We start from the raw sequence: 16,942 nt of genomic DNA on the forward strand, positions 1-16,942 counted from the left end.
TGTCTACTAACCCCTCAAAGTATTAAACAACCAGATAATTAACATTTGCTGCATTTTTAATAAAGTCAGGCTGGGGTAAGTTTTGGAGAATTTTTGATTTCCCTGTGAACAACTTCAGTCTTACCTTCCTGTTGTAGCATGGGCTAGTCTAATGCATGACCACTAAGATCCTATTCATTGTCTTCCTTGCCTAATTTGAATCCCAGGGGGTATTTAGGAGCCATTTATTTATTAACATGAACAATTGAGCTTCCATATATTCATTTTATATATATGTATATATTTGTACATATATATACATGTATATATCAAAGTGGGGGAATATGGATCAGGTCGAATATTCCAGTTGGAGGCCTTTGACTTTGACTCCAGGTAGTAGCAAGGAGTTAATTCCATTTGGAAATATAACATGTTGAACACATTGAACCATGCTGTTTTGTAGTGGAAAGGGTGGTTGCTGAAGTTGCACTGAGACTAGCCAAGGAAACTGGGTTCAAACCTCGACTCTAACACTTAACTAGCTGTGTGACTGTGGGCAAATTATTTTGCCTCTCTGAAACTCGGTTTCCTCATCTGTAAAACATAAACAATACTACTTATGCACCACACACCAGAGGGTTGCTGTGAGGAAAGTACTTTGTGTGCATTAAATTTTAAAGAAACATCCTGGGCATGACATTTTTAGGAAAGTCATTGATATCCAGGGTTGGGCAGCCAGGATAATGGAGTCCTTTGAGTTCATGTCATGAAGATTGGATGGAAGGATCTGGGAATAAATAGTTTCCAGGGGCCAGAGACTTAATAATTTCAAAGCAGTTCTATTCTTGTATTGTTGTTTCCTCTCGTATTGTTACATTCTTTGTGTATGTTGTCTTTCTGGTTCTGTTTACTTCAGTTTGTATCAGTTCATATAATTCCTTCTGTGCTTCTTTGGTATTCATCCTGTCTTACATTTCAGTAACATTCTGTTCTATTCACAAGCCACCACTTGTTTTGCTATTCCCCATTTGGTCATCATCTACCATTTTTTTTCTCCCCTAGTTCTTTATTTTTATGAAAAGTACTGCTATTAATATTCTGGTGTACATGGGCCCTTTTATCTTGTCTTTGACTTCCTTGGTATGTATGCTTATGGTATGGACATTCTAGTCACTTTCTTAGCATAATTTCATATTGCTTCCAGAACGATTGAACACATTCATAGCGCCACTGACAAGGTAGTAATGTGCCTATATTTCCATTACCCTATACATATGAATTCCTACTGAGGTATAGGTTGAATTATGTAGTCAATGAGATGCTTTCCCTCTCTGAAATTTTATTATTTATGAGTATCTAAATAGAATATACCTTGTTAAAAAGTCAAGGTGTTAAAATCTATTAGAGGTTTGACTCATGTTATAGAAGAGGCAACCAATACCATGGGTCCCTCTTCTTTCTGGGAGATAGGTGCTCCTTTGAAGGCTCTATCCGCCGAGGACCCAAAAGGCACCTGCTTCATAGATAGGAATGTAGTGAAAAATTCACCTCAGATGTAAGGGGGTGGGAGGGAAGTGACTCAGTTTGAGAGTGTGTAGCCTGAGGACAGCCTCTCCAGTCTTGGTCCTTTGCTGGCTCCTGAAGTCTTTAAGGTGCTTCCACTTTTGAATTTCAAGTTTCTTTTTTCAGATCAACATCATTTACCTCTAAGAGGAGAGTGGTTCAATCATAACATAGAGGAGTCATAGTCTCTGAACCTACTAGACTCTAACATTGATGAGGTGAGGGATGGTGTTTATCTGACCTTTTTATCTCCTCTCTGTTGAATGAATAGGTAAATGAGTCAGGTGGTCAACATCATTGCCTAAGTGCTGAAGTGACTGGTACAGAGGTCATCTATGGGGGTGATCTCAAGGAGAGATGAGACATTATTTACTCTCCTCTGAGAGCTCAGTCAAATGGAATAAATGTTTTTACTTTTTTGGATGGGTGGAGTGGGGTAGGGGAGGCCTCCTTGATTAAGTCACGTAGCCTTTAAGCTCCTTCGTGGGGCTCACTAAGTGAGCTATAGTTAATTCCTAGTGATTAAGGTGAATTCACACTTCTCAAAGATGAAGAGTAAGAGATGGTAAAATTTCTTTATTGGTCTGATTATCTGAGTTTTTGGCTTGAGTCACTGGAATGGAGGGTATGTCTATGAAATTTTTTTTTTTTGCCATGTTAGAGGAAGTAGATGAATCTGCTGTATTGAAACCGGCAACAGATGTGAAACAGCTGTGTTGCCATGTAGCTGCTAGTCAAATAACATGGCATATTTGGTCCATGTGGACACAGCCAATAAGATTAATTGCTTTAGAAGAGTTGTTGAAAGCATTCATCTTTGTCTTCTTGGAAAAGATTGACTTCGTTTTAAACTAAGGTATTTGCTAATCCTTGCACCTGTGTTCCTGATCCCATTCCCCTCCTGCCTCCTCCGGGAATTTGCCTCCTTAATCATTCCTTCTCTCTCATTTAGCATCTTCAATTTTCCCTCTCTGTAGGCTCCTTCCTCTTTAACTTCAAACAATGCACAGGTTCCTCATTCTGGGAGGAACTTTGCTTAATCCTGCCCTTGTCACAAGGGCACTTGTCACACTACTATCCTTTTTCTTCTCTTCGTATAAATGGCCAAACTTCTGGAAGTGGTCTGCACCAGAGTTGTCACAAATGACTGCCTACATGACCACACCCAGCAACACTCCTGAGTGTGGCCAGAACCAGACTAAAATGTAATGGGGAAGTATTTAGCAAAATAAATAAAAATGCAATCAAACATAGATAACATTACATTTTATTTCTTTTTTGGAGGGGGGAAGGCAAAGCAATTGGGGTTAAGTGACTTGCCCAAGGTCACATAGCTAGTATCTGTCAAGTATCTGAGGCTGGATTTGAACTCAGGTCCTCCTGACTCCAGGGCCAGTGCTCTATTCACTGCACCACATAGCTGCCCCTAACATTACTTTTAAAAGTAAGTCAATATGCAGCCCACAGACATCCTTATGTGTAGATTAGTGTTCCCTTTTTCTATAGAGTTTGACACCAATGGTCTGCAGGGGTGGGGAACCTGCAGCCTTGAGGTCACATGGGGCCCTCTAGGTCTTCAAATAACTGAATCCATTCAGTCAAAGGGCTGCACTTGAGGACCTAGAGGGCTCCATGTGGCCTTGAGGCTGCAGGTTCCCCACCCCTGGCTCTGTACCATACCCACTGTCTCCATTTGCCCTGCCATCCACAGATCACATTTTAGCCTGCTTCAATCTGGCATATGTCCTCTCCCCTTTACTGAAATTGTTTTCTTAAATGGCTCTCTAATTGCCTTCTGAATATTGTATGTTTTCCTGTCTCAAACTGAACTCCCCTCGCAAGCAAACAGTACTAGCATCCCTGTATCTGTTGATGGTATCATAATTCCTATGTATCTTGAACCTTCTTCTGCATACTTGTCTATATTCCTGGTTATTCCTTTCTTGGTATTTCCCAGTCATGTTGGAAAGGCTGTGATGTGTAGTGGAGACAGACCAAGACTTGGTGTCAGGAGACCTGAGTTTAATCCTGATTCTGACTCTTATTAGTTATGAGATTTTGAATGAGTAACTTCACTTCCTTGAAACCTCAGTTTCCTTATCTGTAAAATGTTTACCTCACGTTTAAAGGGCTAGAGAATGTGAACTGCTATTATTTTCATGGTCTCTTGAGCTCAAAATCTTGGGGTCACCTTCTATTTCCTTATCTTGCTATTCCCTTATCCCTTGTCCATGTCAATTCAGTCACCAAGACCTATTGATTTTTCTTTCATATTATTTTTCCATTTCTGCCACGGTCATCCTAGTCTAGATCCTCATCACCTTCTTCCTGGATCAATTCAGTAACTTTCTGACAAGTCTCCTTGCCTTCCTTCTTTTGCTTAGACACTCTGCCAGCTTAATCTTCTAAAATTTTGCAATTGTTAGTCATTTCTACTCCAAGACCTTTGGTGACTTCCCACAGACCACAGGATAAAGACCAAACTCCTCAGCCTGATACTCAAGGCCCTTTGCAGTCTTGGCCCGTGTCCTAACCTATCTAGCCAATCCTCTGTTGCTGCTTTCCTACTCATCTTTCACACCAAGACTGACCTTATTTTTCTGCCTCTGTGCTTTGTCTGTGCTGTTCTCCTCTGCCTAGAATGATGTTTCTTTTCCTCTCCACTTATCCCAATTCTACCCATCCTTTGAAGCTCAGCTCAAGTCTTACTTTCTCTGTGATTCTTTTTCAGACTACTGCAGCTGTGATCTTACCCTTCTTGGTAATGACTTATGCTACGCATTTGGCGTGTATTGCCTATTTTTCCTATGTACCTATCTCATGTATTCATATCTTGTCTCCCCAGTTAGGCCATAGGCTCCTAGTGATTGGAAATGGGCATACTAATCTGATGTCCCACACAGTGCTTGGCCCAGGACTGGGCACAAAGCACACGCTTAACAGTTGCCTATTAAATGAATCATTTGTTTGGAATCATGTATCCTAGAACCATAGAATGCCAGAGCTGGAAGAGAATTTAAAGATTTTGGAGCCAAACCCTCTCGTTTTTAGAAAGACTCAGAGAAGCTTTTTCCCTCATCTGGTAAATTCTGTTGTCAGAAGCTGCTCATAACTTGGGACCATAAGGCTTTTCTTTGGAATTTTTTCTCTTGAAGAATAAATTTACATTTGCAGAGAATCAATTTACATTTTCCTGCGTGTAGAGAGTAATCTCTTGGCTGCTGGTTGTTCTTACTCATCCATGCAGGTGCAGGATTCATCACATGCTTGTGGATTTTCCTGCCTTGCTGTGGTTCCTAGTGGAACAGAAGGGAGTGGGAGAGGGAGAAGGGGACAGAGAAAGACTACATGAAACTTGTTATTGGTTTACATTCCTTGAGAGGCGACATCTGCCAGAGCACAAGAGCAGCTGCGTCTTGAGGATGGTGTTGTGGAAAGAACACCCGACCTAGGAGACACTTGGGTTCAAAGCTTGGCAGTAACTTTAGTAAAGGTGAGACCTTGGGTCAAGTCAATTAACCTTTTGAGCCTGCCAGTTCCTAATCTGTAAAATGGGGATAGTTAGAACACTTTGCATTACCTTCCTCACAGAGTGGTTGTCAGGAAAGCACTTTGTAAATCTTAAACTGTTATATGATATTAGCTATTACTTTTTTCCCCTTTCTTTGGATGCTTTATTATATATTTAAAAAGAATAGAAAATTGTGCATAATGAATTTACAGTTTCATGTGCAATCATCTTTTTTTAAAAATTAGAGTATGTTATGGAAATTCTTGTTTTATTCCATAAATTAAAAGTAAAATAAGACTAAAAACAGGGAGAGAGACAAGTACCTAGTATTATCTTGAGACAAGGGCATTTAGGAGCCATGGACACTTAAAAGCTTAAACTTTTGACGGTGGAAGCAAAGAAAGTGAACAAGATGATGACTTCCACAGTGCCAATCACTCATCCTCCATATTCAATCAGTTGTCAAGTCATGTTAATTTTGCCTCCATGTTGTTTCACTCCATCTTTCCCCTTCCCTCAGCTTATAAACCCACACCCTTGTTGCCTATGTCCTGAACTTCTCTAATAACCCTCTAATTGATCTCCCTGCTTCTACTCTCTTCTCCTTTACCATTCATTCCTCACATAGCTGTCCAAAGGATCTCCTTAAAGTGCGGGTCTTATCACATCCTCCCCTGTCCTACTCATAAACCTTTCTTAGATCCCTCTTACCTCTAGCATAAACTAAATATCCCTTAGCCTGGCATTTAAGGCCTTCCACAAGCTAGCTTCCAGCTGCCTTTTCCCTAGACTTGGCATCCCATCTGTGGCCACCATAGATTTGCACAACCCCCACCCCCACCCTCCCACGCCTGCTGTGCACAGCCTCCTCATGTCTGCTTTTTGGGACCTTTGTCTTGTTCAAGGAGTAGCTTAGGTGCTGCTTTCTTTATTTATCTTTCTCTCCTCCCGACACACCCCCCCCCCCACTACAAGCTGTTCTTTGTTCTCAAAATCCTCCAATTTTACAGCACTTTCTCTTGCCACTGTCATTCTTTGCCTAGTGTGTACTTATTTGTGTATATTTTGTACTTCCACAATAGAATATAAGCTTCTTGAGGGCAGGGGATGTTTTCTTTTTGTATCCCTACTGTTTAACACAGTACCATACACATACTGAGCCCTTAATAAATGTGTATTGAATTGACTGGTCTTGTTGACTACTTAATCTAATCTAAATCCAGTTAAAACTTCTTAAGTACTTATTTCTTACAAGATACTATGCTAAGCATTAGAGATACTTAGCTACTTTTCCCTCATTAGTACCTTGAAGTCTGGCCTTTTAGGTCTCAGAAATTGGTAGTTTCAGAAATTGGTATCATATATACGTATGTTTTTCCATAATCATTGACGAAGATCAGAAGAGAATTTGGACTGATATAAGTAGACTTTAATGTTCATTAGATTCTTTCTGCAATTATGAGTTGTTTGATCCTAATAATATTATACATACATATAAGAGATTGTTGGTTAGACAAGTTGGTATAAAGAAAAAGTGAGATTCCAGTGCACTTCTGAATGGTTAAGCACCATTTCTATGTTGTCAGTCAGTCAATGAACATTTAGCATTATGTGCCGGGCTCTGTGCTAAGTGCTGGGGTTACTGAGGAAGGTAAAAGAAAGTCCCTACTCTCATAGAACCCACAGTCTGATGGAGCAGATAGCATGCAAACAATTTCCAAACAAGCTGTATACATGAAAATTTTGAAATAATCATCAGAGGGAAGGCACTAGAGTTAAAGGGGATCTGGAAAGGCTTTTTGGAGAATGTAAGATTTTAGCCGTCATCATTGAAACCCACTTCTTGGAGGAAAATTAGGTTTTACATGTGGTTTTGTTTGAAGCACTATATGTTTTTTGCAAACAACCTGGCTGGTTGTAGCCTTTGCTGTCTAACTTAAGGATCAGATGGAATTTCTCCTAGGTGGGGTCATATTAGAGGGTCTGTTTGATGAGAGGGGTTCCAGAATGGTCTGGGAGTTTTCAGCTTTTTTATTTATGGCTTTGTCCTTGAAACCCCAGGTCCAGAAAGTGTTTCTTGTAAATGGTAGTCCTTAAGGCAGGTTAACCTGGTATAGGTCACTGGTCCTCTTCAAAAATGGACAAACAACAACACCTGGTATAAAAGTAGGTGTGAATTTTGAAATGGAAGAAATTTGTCTTGAGCTACTAGTGGGCAAACACTCCTCTTGGTCAACTCAGCATCCTCCCAGAGTTCTTCTCAATTATGTAGCCCAGAATCTGCATGGCCAATGAAACACCCAGCCTGGATGTGTTTGTGGTAGATCGTTTTTAGAGCCTTCAGCTTTTGCTAAATCTGTCCCCTGAGAAATTCATAGATTGAGTGTGACATCCAGTCCAGGATCAGTCAGGCCAGCTCTAGGGAGGGAAGAGTCCCTTCTACTTCCCAAGCCCAGTTGTTCCTTGAGGGAAGCCTCTTCAGAGGGAATTCCGGGATAAATTAATAGGTGAATCAAAGCTCCTATTTCTTCTCCATCTGAGATCCCCAAATTCACACACTGAAGTAGGAAGGGGAGAATGGGGCAGGTGAAGTAAGAGCAGCCTTGCAGGTAAGTTAGATTTAAAGGATCACTGCTCTTAGATATTGGGCTAGTTTCAAGCTGCATTCCCTAAAATAATAATACCCTCGTGGCACTAGTCTTACCAAGCACTCATGTGCTCTCCCTTCTTTCAATTCCCCCCCACCCCCCACCCCACCATTGCCTATGATTCTATTCAGTTTGTTACTTAGAGTGTGTCTGATTCATCTTGTGTTGACATTTAACTTGTGTTATTTTTTTAGATTTTTATGTTTGCGTATCTCATCTTCCAACTACAATTATACTCATTGAATATTGGGACATCCTGCAACAATCCAGCAAGCATTTAGTTAAGCATCTGCCATTATGCAAGGCATCATGCTGGTGATACATAGACAAAACAAAAGACATCTCCTGTTTATCACTGAGCTATACTTTCTATCCTTCATATCCTCCAAGGCTTAGTAAATGTCCTAGGGGGTTGGTTGAGTAGATAGAATAATTAAAGCATCTCTGAGTTTCATGAAATAAAGTGGGACCAATTTTGTCCATTTTATAGATGGGGAAATTGAGAGCTGGGAACATTTTTAGGGACATTTGGGACTGTGAGCTTCTTGAGGGTAGGGTTTATTCTAATTTTTTTTTCTTTGTATATCCAGGGCTCAACACAATAACTAGCAGTAATGATAGAGATTTAACCTGTGGGTTCATTAGCAGGAAGAAACTCTCACTACCAAAGCAGATCAGCCACAACTTAAGTCTTGGAGACTTGCTTACAGCATTGAGAGGTTATCTGATTCATATATGGTTACAGAGGTAGTATGTATCTGAGGCAGAAGCAAGACTTATAGCCAGGGCATTTCTTCTGAGGCTAGTCCTTTGTCTGCTATGCCAAGGCTGCCTCTGAGAAATAGTAGATGCTTAGTAGATGTTTGTTGAATGGACTTAAGTCCAACATGGCACAGTTTCTTAACTGTAGGGTGAGGCCTTGAGGGAATCTTATCAGTCCTAACTTTGATATCATGACATCAGGACCACATTTCATGGACTTTCGTTGCTCTGGACAAAATGTGGTGATGTGGTTCATTCTGACCAGGGCAGTGGCAAGAACTTGAGCCTGACATTCACAGAACGAAGTTGGCTTAGCTCCTCATTTCTTTCTAGCTGTGACACTCTGGTTCCCAAGCTAGAAGCCGATTGATTGCCGGAGTGGCCAGATACCAAGTCTGTGGTGGTAAGTATTGTTTTAGTGTAAGCGAGAAGCAGTGGCTTATTTTAAGCTTATTACAACGTTAGCCCCCAGTGGGTAACAGTAAATTAATCATGGCACTAAGAAGGGAATGTCTGGGGTAGACATGACTTCATGAGCTTGTCATAAAGTCTGAGGCTGCCATATTTCACTCTCTAAGGTTTTCAACTTTGAGAAAGGGGACTGCAGATAGAGTTATTAAGTTTTACAGAAATATTTTTACTGGGCAGAAGGTAGCTTTATGGTGAGGCTAGGAGAGCCAGTAACTTCCAGAGAAGAGCAAAGGACTTTTGTGGGATAAAAACATTCTATGGTACCCACTTCTTATTGAATGGTTTTAGAAGTTGTGTCCATTTTTCTGGAGTTGGAGGTATGGGTTACTCCTCTTTGAGTCTGCTCCGAAATGGGTGACAGGGTGCCTTCTGGCTCCATACTATCTTCCTAAGAAAATTAGAAACATCAATAATAATAATCATGATGGTTTGGAGTTTACAAAGTGCTTTTACATCCATTATGCCACTTTTCACCTTCAGCACAGAGAAAGAGGCAAATCAGGGATTATTACCCCCATTTTATAGTTGAGGGAACTGAGGCCCAGATAAATAAAGTGACTTTACCCAAGGTCTTAATGCTGATAAGTGATGGAGCCAGGATTAGGATCCAACTCTGTTAGCCCATGGAATTACCTTCATCTCTCTCCGTATTCCTCAGTGTTAGAGGGGTAATAGAGTGGCAGCTAAGGTATCAGAGGAAAGGTTGCTTTCGATGCTTACTCCTAGGAGCAATTTGCAGTACTGCAGTCTGCAATTCAAATTCAATAAGCACTTATTGGGTGCATACTATATTTAAGGTGCTGTGCTATGTGTTGGGAAGGAGAAATGAGGAGTGTTCTATACTGTGTGGAGTTACTTTTAAAAATGTGAAGGGCTAGACAAATGTAAACCGTAAGGTATTGTTATCACTTCATGTGGTGTCTAAGGAGCTAGAGTCTTTTCTCCCCACCCTTGCCCTCCTTGCATGAGTCAGGGCCTATCAGTGGGCTTTAGTTTGTTTCCAGTTTAGCTAATCCCTGGACTCACACTGGCTCACATTCAGAGGGGTGCTAGTAAATGTTTCACAACCAGCACTCCAAAAAAAAGTTGGTAGGAGATACTTTTAAGTTTAACCTGAATTGTTGACATTTTTTCCATCGATTTCTTAAGTCTAGACAATTAACAAAACAATAAATCAATTCCTGATTTGCAGTTAGTCTTTACTGATTTCCAAGGTGGAAATAGTCACTCTGAAAATTTCACTTTGGCTTAGCTGATATGAACTGGCTTCGACCCAACACTGCCACATTCTGTTAGGAGGTTATGGCTGCACACAGACAAGTAAAAAGATAATTTGGGAAGGGAAGCAGTGTTAACACCTTGGGGGCAGCAATCAGAAAAAAGCTTCTTGGAGGAGATCTCACTACTGTTGAACCTTGGAGAGGGTTAAGGGTTCTAAGAGATGGTGGTGTGGCTGGAAGGTACACCAGGCTAGAATGGAATGTTCAAAGACAAAGAGGTGGGAAATTGAGTGCTATGTTTAGAAAATGGCAAATAGGCCAGTTTGGCTGAAACATAAAAGTGCGTAAAGTCAGTGGGAGAGGGTTCATGGTCATGTAACTAGTTAGCATGTCATGGAGTTTCTGCCAAGTCCTTAGATTAGTTTGGAGGCAAAAAAGAATTATAGAATCTCTCTCTCACTCTCTCTTCTTCTCTCTTCCTTTCTTTCTCTCCTTCTCTCTGGCTCTCTCTCTCCCCTTCTCCCTCTCTTGCCCTGTCCCTCTCCCTCTCTCTTTCATTCTCACACACACCCTCTTTCATTCTCTTACACTCTCTCTCTCCTTTGCCTCCTAAGATGTTCTGTCATCTTCCTTTGAAACTGTTCTTTGAGCCTTGATTTCCAGAGGGGTAGAAACTAGAGACAGTGTCTAGAAGGGATGGACTGAAGGCCTTTGTTCTTCTGAAAATTAGTGGGGTGTGTGTGGGGGGAAGGTCTTGTTCATATGCAAGGAAGATTGCTTTGACCTCCTTCTGATTAAGACTGTTCTCTGTTCCCCTCTCTCCTGCCTGGGTTGGAGAATGCTTGCCAAAAGTTTTGTTTGTGTCTGTTAGCAGAAATCCGCCTGATAAGGGTAAGTCATTACTGCTGTCTTTTTTGCTTTTGACCATAAACCCTTTCAAGTTGGGCAGTTGGAGACAGTTGATTTATTTGGTTCTTTTTTTCCTCCATTATTTAGAATGTGAGTAAGAGTTTATCTTGTTCCTTTGAGATCCATAGCATTAGCTTTGGACTGTCATCCAAGTTTATAGAACAGTCTAGAGCCCAGCCTCTTCTGGTAAACACTTTGCAAAGCTGGATTCCTTTGGTGTTATGGTTGGTGGGTTTGGCATCAAATGCTTTTAATAATGAAGATAGATTGGACTCTTCCAAGAAGACTAGTGCAGATGGGCCTTATTTTAAGATGGCCTAGTATACAAAAACTGGATAGAACTGACTGCCACAATAAATTAGGGAGTGGTCGCTCATATTACAAAAGGTTTCTTCACTTTCCAATAGAGAATTATTTTTGTGCTCTGAATGTATGACTTGACTTACATGCAACTTCTCATGACTTCATCAGTGGCATTTATCAGGTACCTACTGTGTGCCCGGAATCGTATAATTGTTGATGTCCGATGAAGCTGAGTTTGCCTGTCAGCCTCTTTTTCGAATGAGGAGTGATTCGACTCCCAGTAAGCTCTGCTAGTTATTAAGGATAACTTCTGTTCCCAGGGCAGTCTGGTTTTTAAGGCTTGAGCTTAGCCTGGAATCTCCTGGTGGTACACTGATCCTCTTCTCCTCTTTGCTACCATCAAAGGAAACCAGGTTTTGTGTTGAGGGTAAACTCTGGGAGCTTCCTATTTATTGTGACTTGGCCAGATTGAGACAATTGTATTCATGGTATCTTTCTGCCCCTTTGAAGTTTTCAAAGTCATTGACTCTGCCTAGGGACTCTTGATCACAACCTTCTAATAATAATAATAAGAAAATTTTCTGTTTGGAAACCTTGGCCAGGAAGAGTGGACATTAATACTTCTTCAGTGGAGAGAAAGGAAAAAGAGGGAGAGGGCAGGGGGCAGAAGAATACTGGGGTTAACCAAAAGAATAGAATTAAATTAGAGTTGGGAAGGAGCATGGAGATGAAGATGATGATGGTGGTGGTGATGGTGATGATAATAGTTCATTTTTTGGTTATTCTTTAAGGTTTATTTTTAAAGCGCTTCCCAGAATGACCCTGTCATTATCATATATTATTATAATAATTATTATTGTGTTTTATTCAGGGTTCTCTTCCATTTTCTTTTGGTCTCTAGAACCAGGCTTTACTTTTTTTTTTTTTTTTTAGCATCAGGAGCTTCCTGTGACTAGAGTAAGTGATTTTTTGGGGTCTTCCTTGGTTCATTATAACACCCTCAAAAAACACTTCCCAAATCTAAGAGTTCATCTATCTTAGGCAGGAGGCTGTGTGTAGCTGGATGAAAAGAGCTCTGGGCTGGGCCTCTAGCTCCCTGCTTCTCCAGCAAGTTGTATGAAGTGGAAAAGAAACTCTGTAACTCTGTTTCCCCATGTATAAACTCGGATCTACCAATCATAAAAGATGGAAATCCTCTTTCCACCCTTTCCTGGGAGTTATGAGCAAAAAACATTGCAAAGAGTTTGTAGCTATAGAAAGTCCCATTGATGGGATGCTTAAAAATTCCTGGTTGCCTTGGAATGCCAGCTCTCTCCCCACCCCGCCAAAAACCCAGCCCCAAGCCCCAACTCTCCCAAAAACTTTCTCGCCACTCGGAATCTGACAGTGCCCCTAGAGAAATCTTTGCTATTCCCTCTTGTGCTCCACTTCTGGCCACCAGAGTATTGCCTTGCCCGAAGGACCTATCTTTTCTGAATACCCATTATCTCTTAGAAATGGCTGGATTTCATCCCCTGCCCCACAACACCTATTGCCATTATGGCCCTTCTCCTCTAGTCTCCCACCATTTCCAGGCAGCTCTTTTGGTTTACCCCAGATTGAGTAGGTTACCGGGGATACCTGCTTCCACTAATTAATTCCTCTGAGGGCCCATGCTGGTGTGTTTCTGGGTGGGGCTGGATCAGTCTAAAGCATTGTAATGGTCTGATTTGGGCTGACTTGACCTAGACTCTTTATCATTAAAATCCAGATGAACTGAGGCTTTAAAATGCTGAGGGAGGGTAGTTTGTGGTTTGTTGTTATTGTCTTCTTCCTGGTCCCTTTGATCTGCTTGTCTTTTGGAGTGTGTTGGCTCCCTTCTAATACTTATCTCTTGTTCTTGCAAAAGGCATAAATACCGGATGCCCAGACTATTATGCTTGAATTTGATGTGCCTTGGCTTTGTTTATGAAGAGATAGCTCCAAGGCCCACAACTGGCCGCTCCCCATGCCTCTTCCTCCTCCCTGAGACTCTGCGATGTTCCTTCTCTTGGTCAGGGTTTTTTTCAAAGGTCAAATATTCAGGGCTTGCTAAGTGGTCACTGGCCCCGTTTTGCTCCCCTCAGGGGCATGGTTCTCAAAATGGAGAAAAGTACAAGCTTTCCTTCAAAGGCATTTCAATATGCTCTCTCTTCTTTAGAAACCTCCATTTCTTAGAGACCTAGAGCTTAGAACTGGGAGGAACCTTAGAGATCATCAGTCTAAGTCCCTTATTCTATAGGTTAGGAAACTAAGCTGCAGAGAAGTAAGCGGTCTAGCCAAGATTCAAACTCGGGTCTTTTGACTCTGGATCTCCTTGACTATACCACTTTCCTAACTATACTAGTATTAGCAGATTAAATCTAAACTCCTCTTTAAAAGGAGCCTTCCCTAGCTTCATCTGACCTATTTATTTTATATGTCTTAAAACTCCAGAGGATCATGTGACTTAGAAGTGGAAAGAGCTTGGAAATGGTCTATAGTCCAATCCTTTCCATCTATTACAGATGGGGAAACTGACACCAGGAGAAAAGAAGGGACTTGCTTACATCTGACAGGTAGTAAAGAGCAGAGGTGGTTGGGTTAACACCTTCACTTCCACCAAATTTCTGGGACTTCAGGATACATTGTGGGTTCTGGACCCCTAAGAAGATTAAGTGAGTGACTTCTTTGTCCCTACACTTCCCTCAGGATGTTCTTCAGATTGAGTTCTCCCTCCTCCATCCCAGCCCTGACCTTTACTCCCTCTGACCCCAGGTGTGCAACCCTAAGTCAGCTTACCGTTTTTGAGATCAGTGGTTTCCTTCCCCCTGACCTCCCCCCCCCCCCCCGCACCTTTTCCAGCTTCATATGTAGCGTCAGGGAGTGCTGAGAAGTATGATTTGTGTCTTATAGCATTGAGAAGTGGAGCTCAAAAATGAGCTCAAGAGTCAGGTAATGAACTTTGTCAGTCACAATAAGCACCAAGCTATGAATGTGCTAGGACATAGGTACTCTTCTTGTGTAGTCCACCTCAAAAAAATTTGAGTGGCTCCACATCACCACAGGATTACCCGTAGACTCCTTCCTCTTTTTGGCATTTAAGGTTTCCTCCCTATCTGATTTTTCCTCCCCTACATCCAGATGGTCACCCTCTTATCCAACCGGACTGGTCTCCTTGCTTTCCTTTGTCATGCTTATTCCAGTTTTAGACTTTTCCCTTTTCTGTTTATTCTCCCTTCCTTCATATTCAAATTCTGTCCATTCTTCAGCAACTCTAGCCCTAGCTGTGAGACATTGGGCAAATCATCTCATTTCCCTGGGTCTCAGTTTCCTGCTCTGTAAAGTGATGGGTGCAGGTTAAATGTTCTGTAAGATCCCTTTGTGGCCGAACCATCTGTTATTTTTAAAGCCCTGCTTTTGTCTTGAAGTCTTCCCTGACCATAAGGCTCTGCGGAATTTTCTCTTCTATGGACACCTTTTACATCACTGTCTATGGTACCTGTTTTACCCTTAGTCGCATAGTGCTTTGTGCTTTTTCTTTATTCATTAGGATCAAAGGATGATTGACTTAGAGCTGGAAGGGACCTTAGAGATTATCTAATTGAACCCCTGATTTGTAAGTGAGGAAACCAGAGACTTGCCCATGATTCCACAGGTGATAAGTGTCAGAGCGGGATTCAAATCTTAGTCTTTCTTGGATCTTCTTGACTCCAAGCACTGTATCTGTTAGCCCTTGCTGCCTTAATTGGCCCTGAGTTCTAGTCAAAGAGCCAAATCAATAAGCATTTATTAACCACTTACTGTGTACTGGGCCCTGTGCTAAGGAAAAGCAAAACCAGTTCCTGTTCTCAAGGAGCTCACTTTCTAAAGGTGGAGATAACACACAAATGGCTATTCAAATAAAAGACATTGAGTGAATTGGAGGCAGTCAAAGAGGGAAGGCAGGAAAGGCTTTTTGAGGAATGTGGGAATTTGGGTTGAGACTTGAAGTAAGCCAGGAGCCAGAGGTGTGGAGTGAGAGCATTCCAGGGATGGGGGGCTGCCAGGGAAAAGGCACTAGGGCAAGAGATGTTCGAAGAACAGTGAGAAGACCAGTGTTGATGGATGCCAGAGTCCATGGAGGGCCCCAAAGTGTAAGAAGACTGGAAAGGTAGGAATAGGCCATCTCTGCCCTTAACTTGTTTTGCTTGACCCTAGGCAAGCTCCTGAACCTCTGGGCTTCTGTTTCTTCACTAAAGTAGTGGCAGTAATAATACCTGCTCTACCAACTTCATTGGTTTGTTGTGAGGATCTAATGAGGTTCTGGGTGAAAATGAGCTTTAAAAGTGAAAGCATGCTAAATAAGTGGAAAGTGGTGGTAATAAATTGGTCTGAGCCTTTCACAATAGGACCTTATTCTGATGTGTCAGAGTCACTTGGAGGGGACCCCTGGGCTCTTGAAAGCTATCAGTTGAGTACATGCTCTGCAAGAAAGATTAAGTAAGAGCCTAGTGATAGACTTTTCTTTAGAATGAAGATCAGCTGAGGTTGGAAAAGCTCCTCACAAAAATGCTGGGTATTGGGGTTGACCCTTGAAACCATTTATCAAGGCATATACAGGTTATAGTCCCCATCTCTGGAAAGATTACCCTACATTTATGAAATCATCCATCTTCTGAAGTATCCATGCATTACCCTGGCCTCCTCAGCTAGATCCCAAGCATGGAATGGACAGGGACTTCTTTGCATTCTCCACAGCATATTTAGCATAGGCATATGCTTTGTAAAAACTTGTTGAATTTTTATTGAATTTCCCAGCACAGCATCTAGCAAAAGTCTGGGGAGGTGAAAACTTGGCTGTGCTTGATTCAGTGGCTAAGCAAAGCTTGTTCATCTTTCCCCAGGAACGGAATTTATTTTTCTTCGGCTCTTTGGTTGTGGGGTTGTCCCTTTGGGGGAGAGGGCAGGCTGGAGGGAAGGGAGGGGAGGAAAAAAAAAGGTCTTGGTTTCTTCTCTTCCCCACTGCTGATGGCAGGAGGCCCAGACACATAGTCAACTGACAGTCCAGTTTAGAGGCTGCTCTGCAGCCCTGGCCTTAATTGATCTTGTCTGAGTTAATTAACTGATGTGTTTGCAGGCCTACTTTGGAAGAGGGCAGACTGGAATGGCCTGTGGTGGCTTGGGCCAGCAATGAGGGCCTCCTCCCTCCCACCCTGTTCTTCTCTGTGCAGAGCCCTCCGCTTTGGAAAGACTGCTGGATTTTTTTTGGCACTTACTGAGCAAATGGCTTTTTTTTGCCACCTTTTCTTCTCGGCCCTGTGAAAATTAAAAAAAAAGCACCAAAGTTTGAACAGTAAGAGCATATACATAAAACCAAGCTGTTTCCACGTGGAGAACATGAAATGCAATTTAAGAACACCCAAGTTTTAAACTTCCTCTCCTCAGAATTTATGGGTGCTTCGGAAACTTTTTTTCCTTTTCCTTTATATATCAGAATGTGTTCAGGGCATTCTTTAAAAGCATAACCCTGGTGCTTTTCACAGCTTGATTTAATGCAGCTTCCATGTGTCTTGAATACAACAGTAACTTCTGAAACC

At 41.8% G+C, this 16,942-nt stretch overlaps 1 protein-coding gene across 1 annotated transcript in view; it reads left to right on the forward strand.

The window, feature by feature from the left end:
- NKD1 (NKD inhibitor of WNT signaling pathway 1) overlaps positions 1-16,942 on the forward strand; it is a 115,173-nt gene that overhangs the window by 13,833 nt on the left and 84,398 nt on the right. The window contains exon 4 of the mRNA XM_036748465.1: positions 4,925-5,035. Within this exon, the coding sequence (XP_036604360.1) occupies positions 4,925-5,035 (111 nt within the window). The remainder of the gene's footprint in view (positions 1-4,924; positions 5,036-16,942) is intronic.

This window comes from Trichosurus vulpecula, chromosome 3 (genome assembly GCF_011100635.1).
Source record: "Trichosurus vulpecula isolate mTriVul1 chromosome 3, mTriVul1.pri, whole genome shotgun sequence".
In the NCBI taxonomy this organism is placed as follows: Eukaryota; Metazoa; Chordata; class Mammalia; order Diprotodontia; family Phalangeridae; genus Trichosurus; species Trichosurus vulpecula.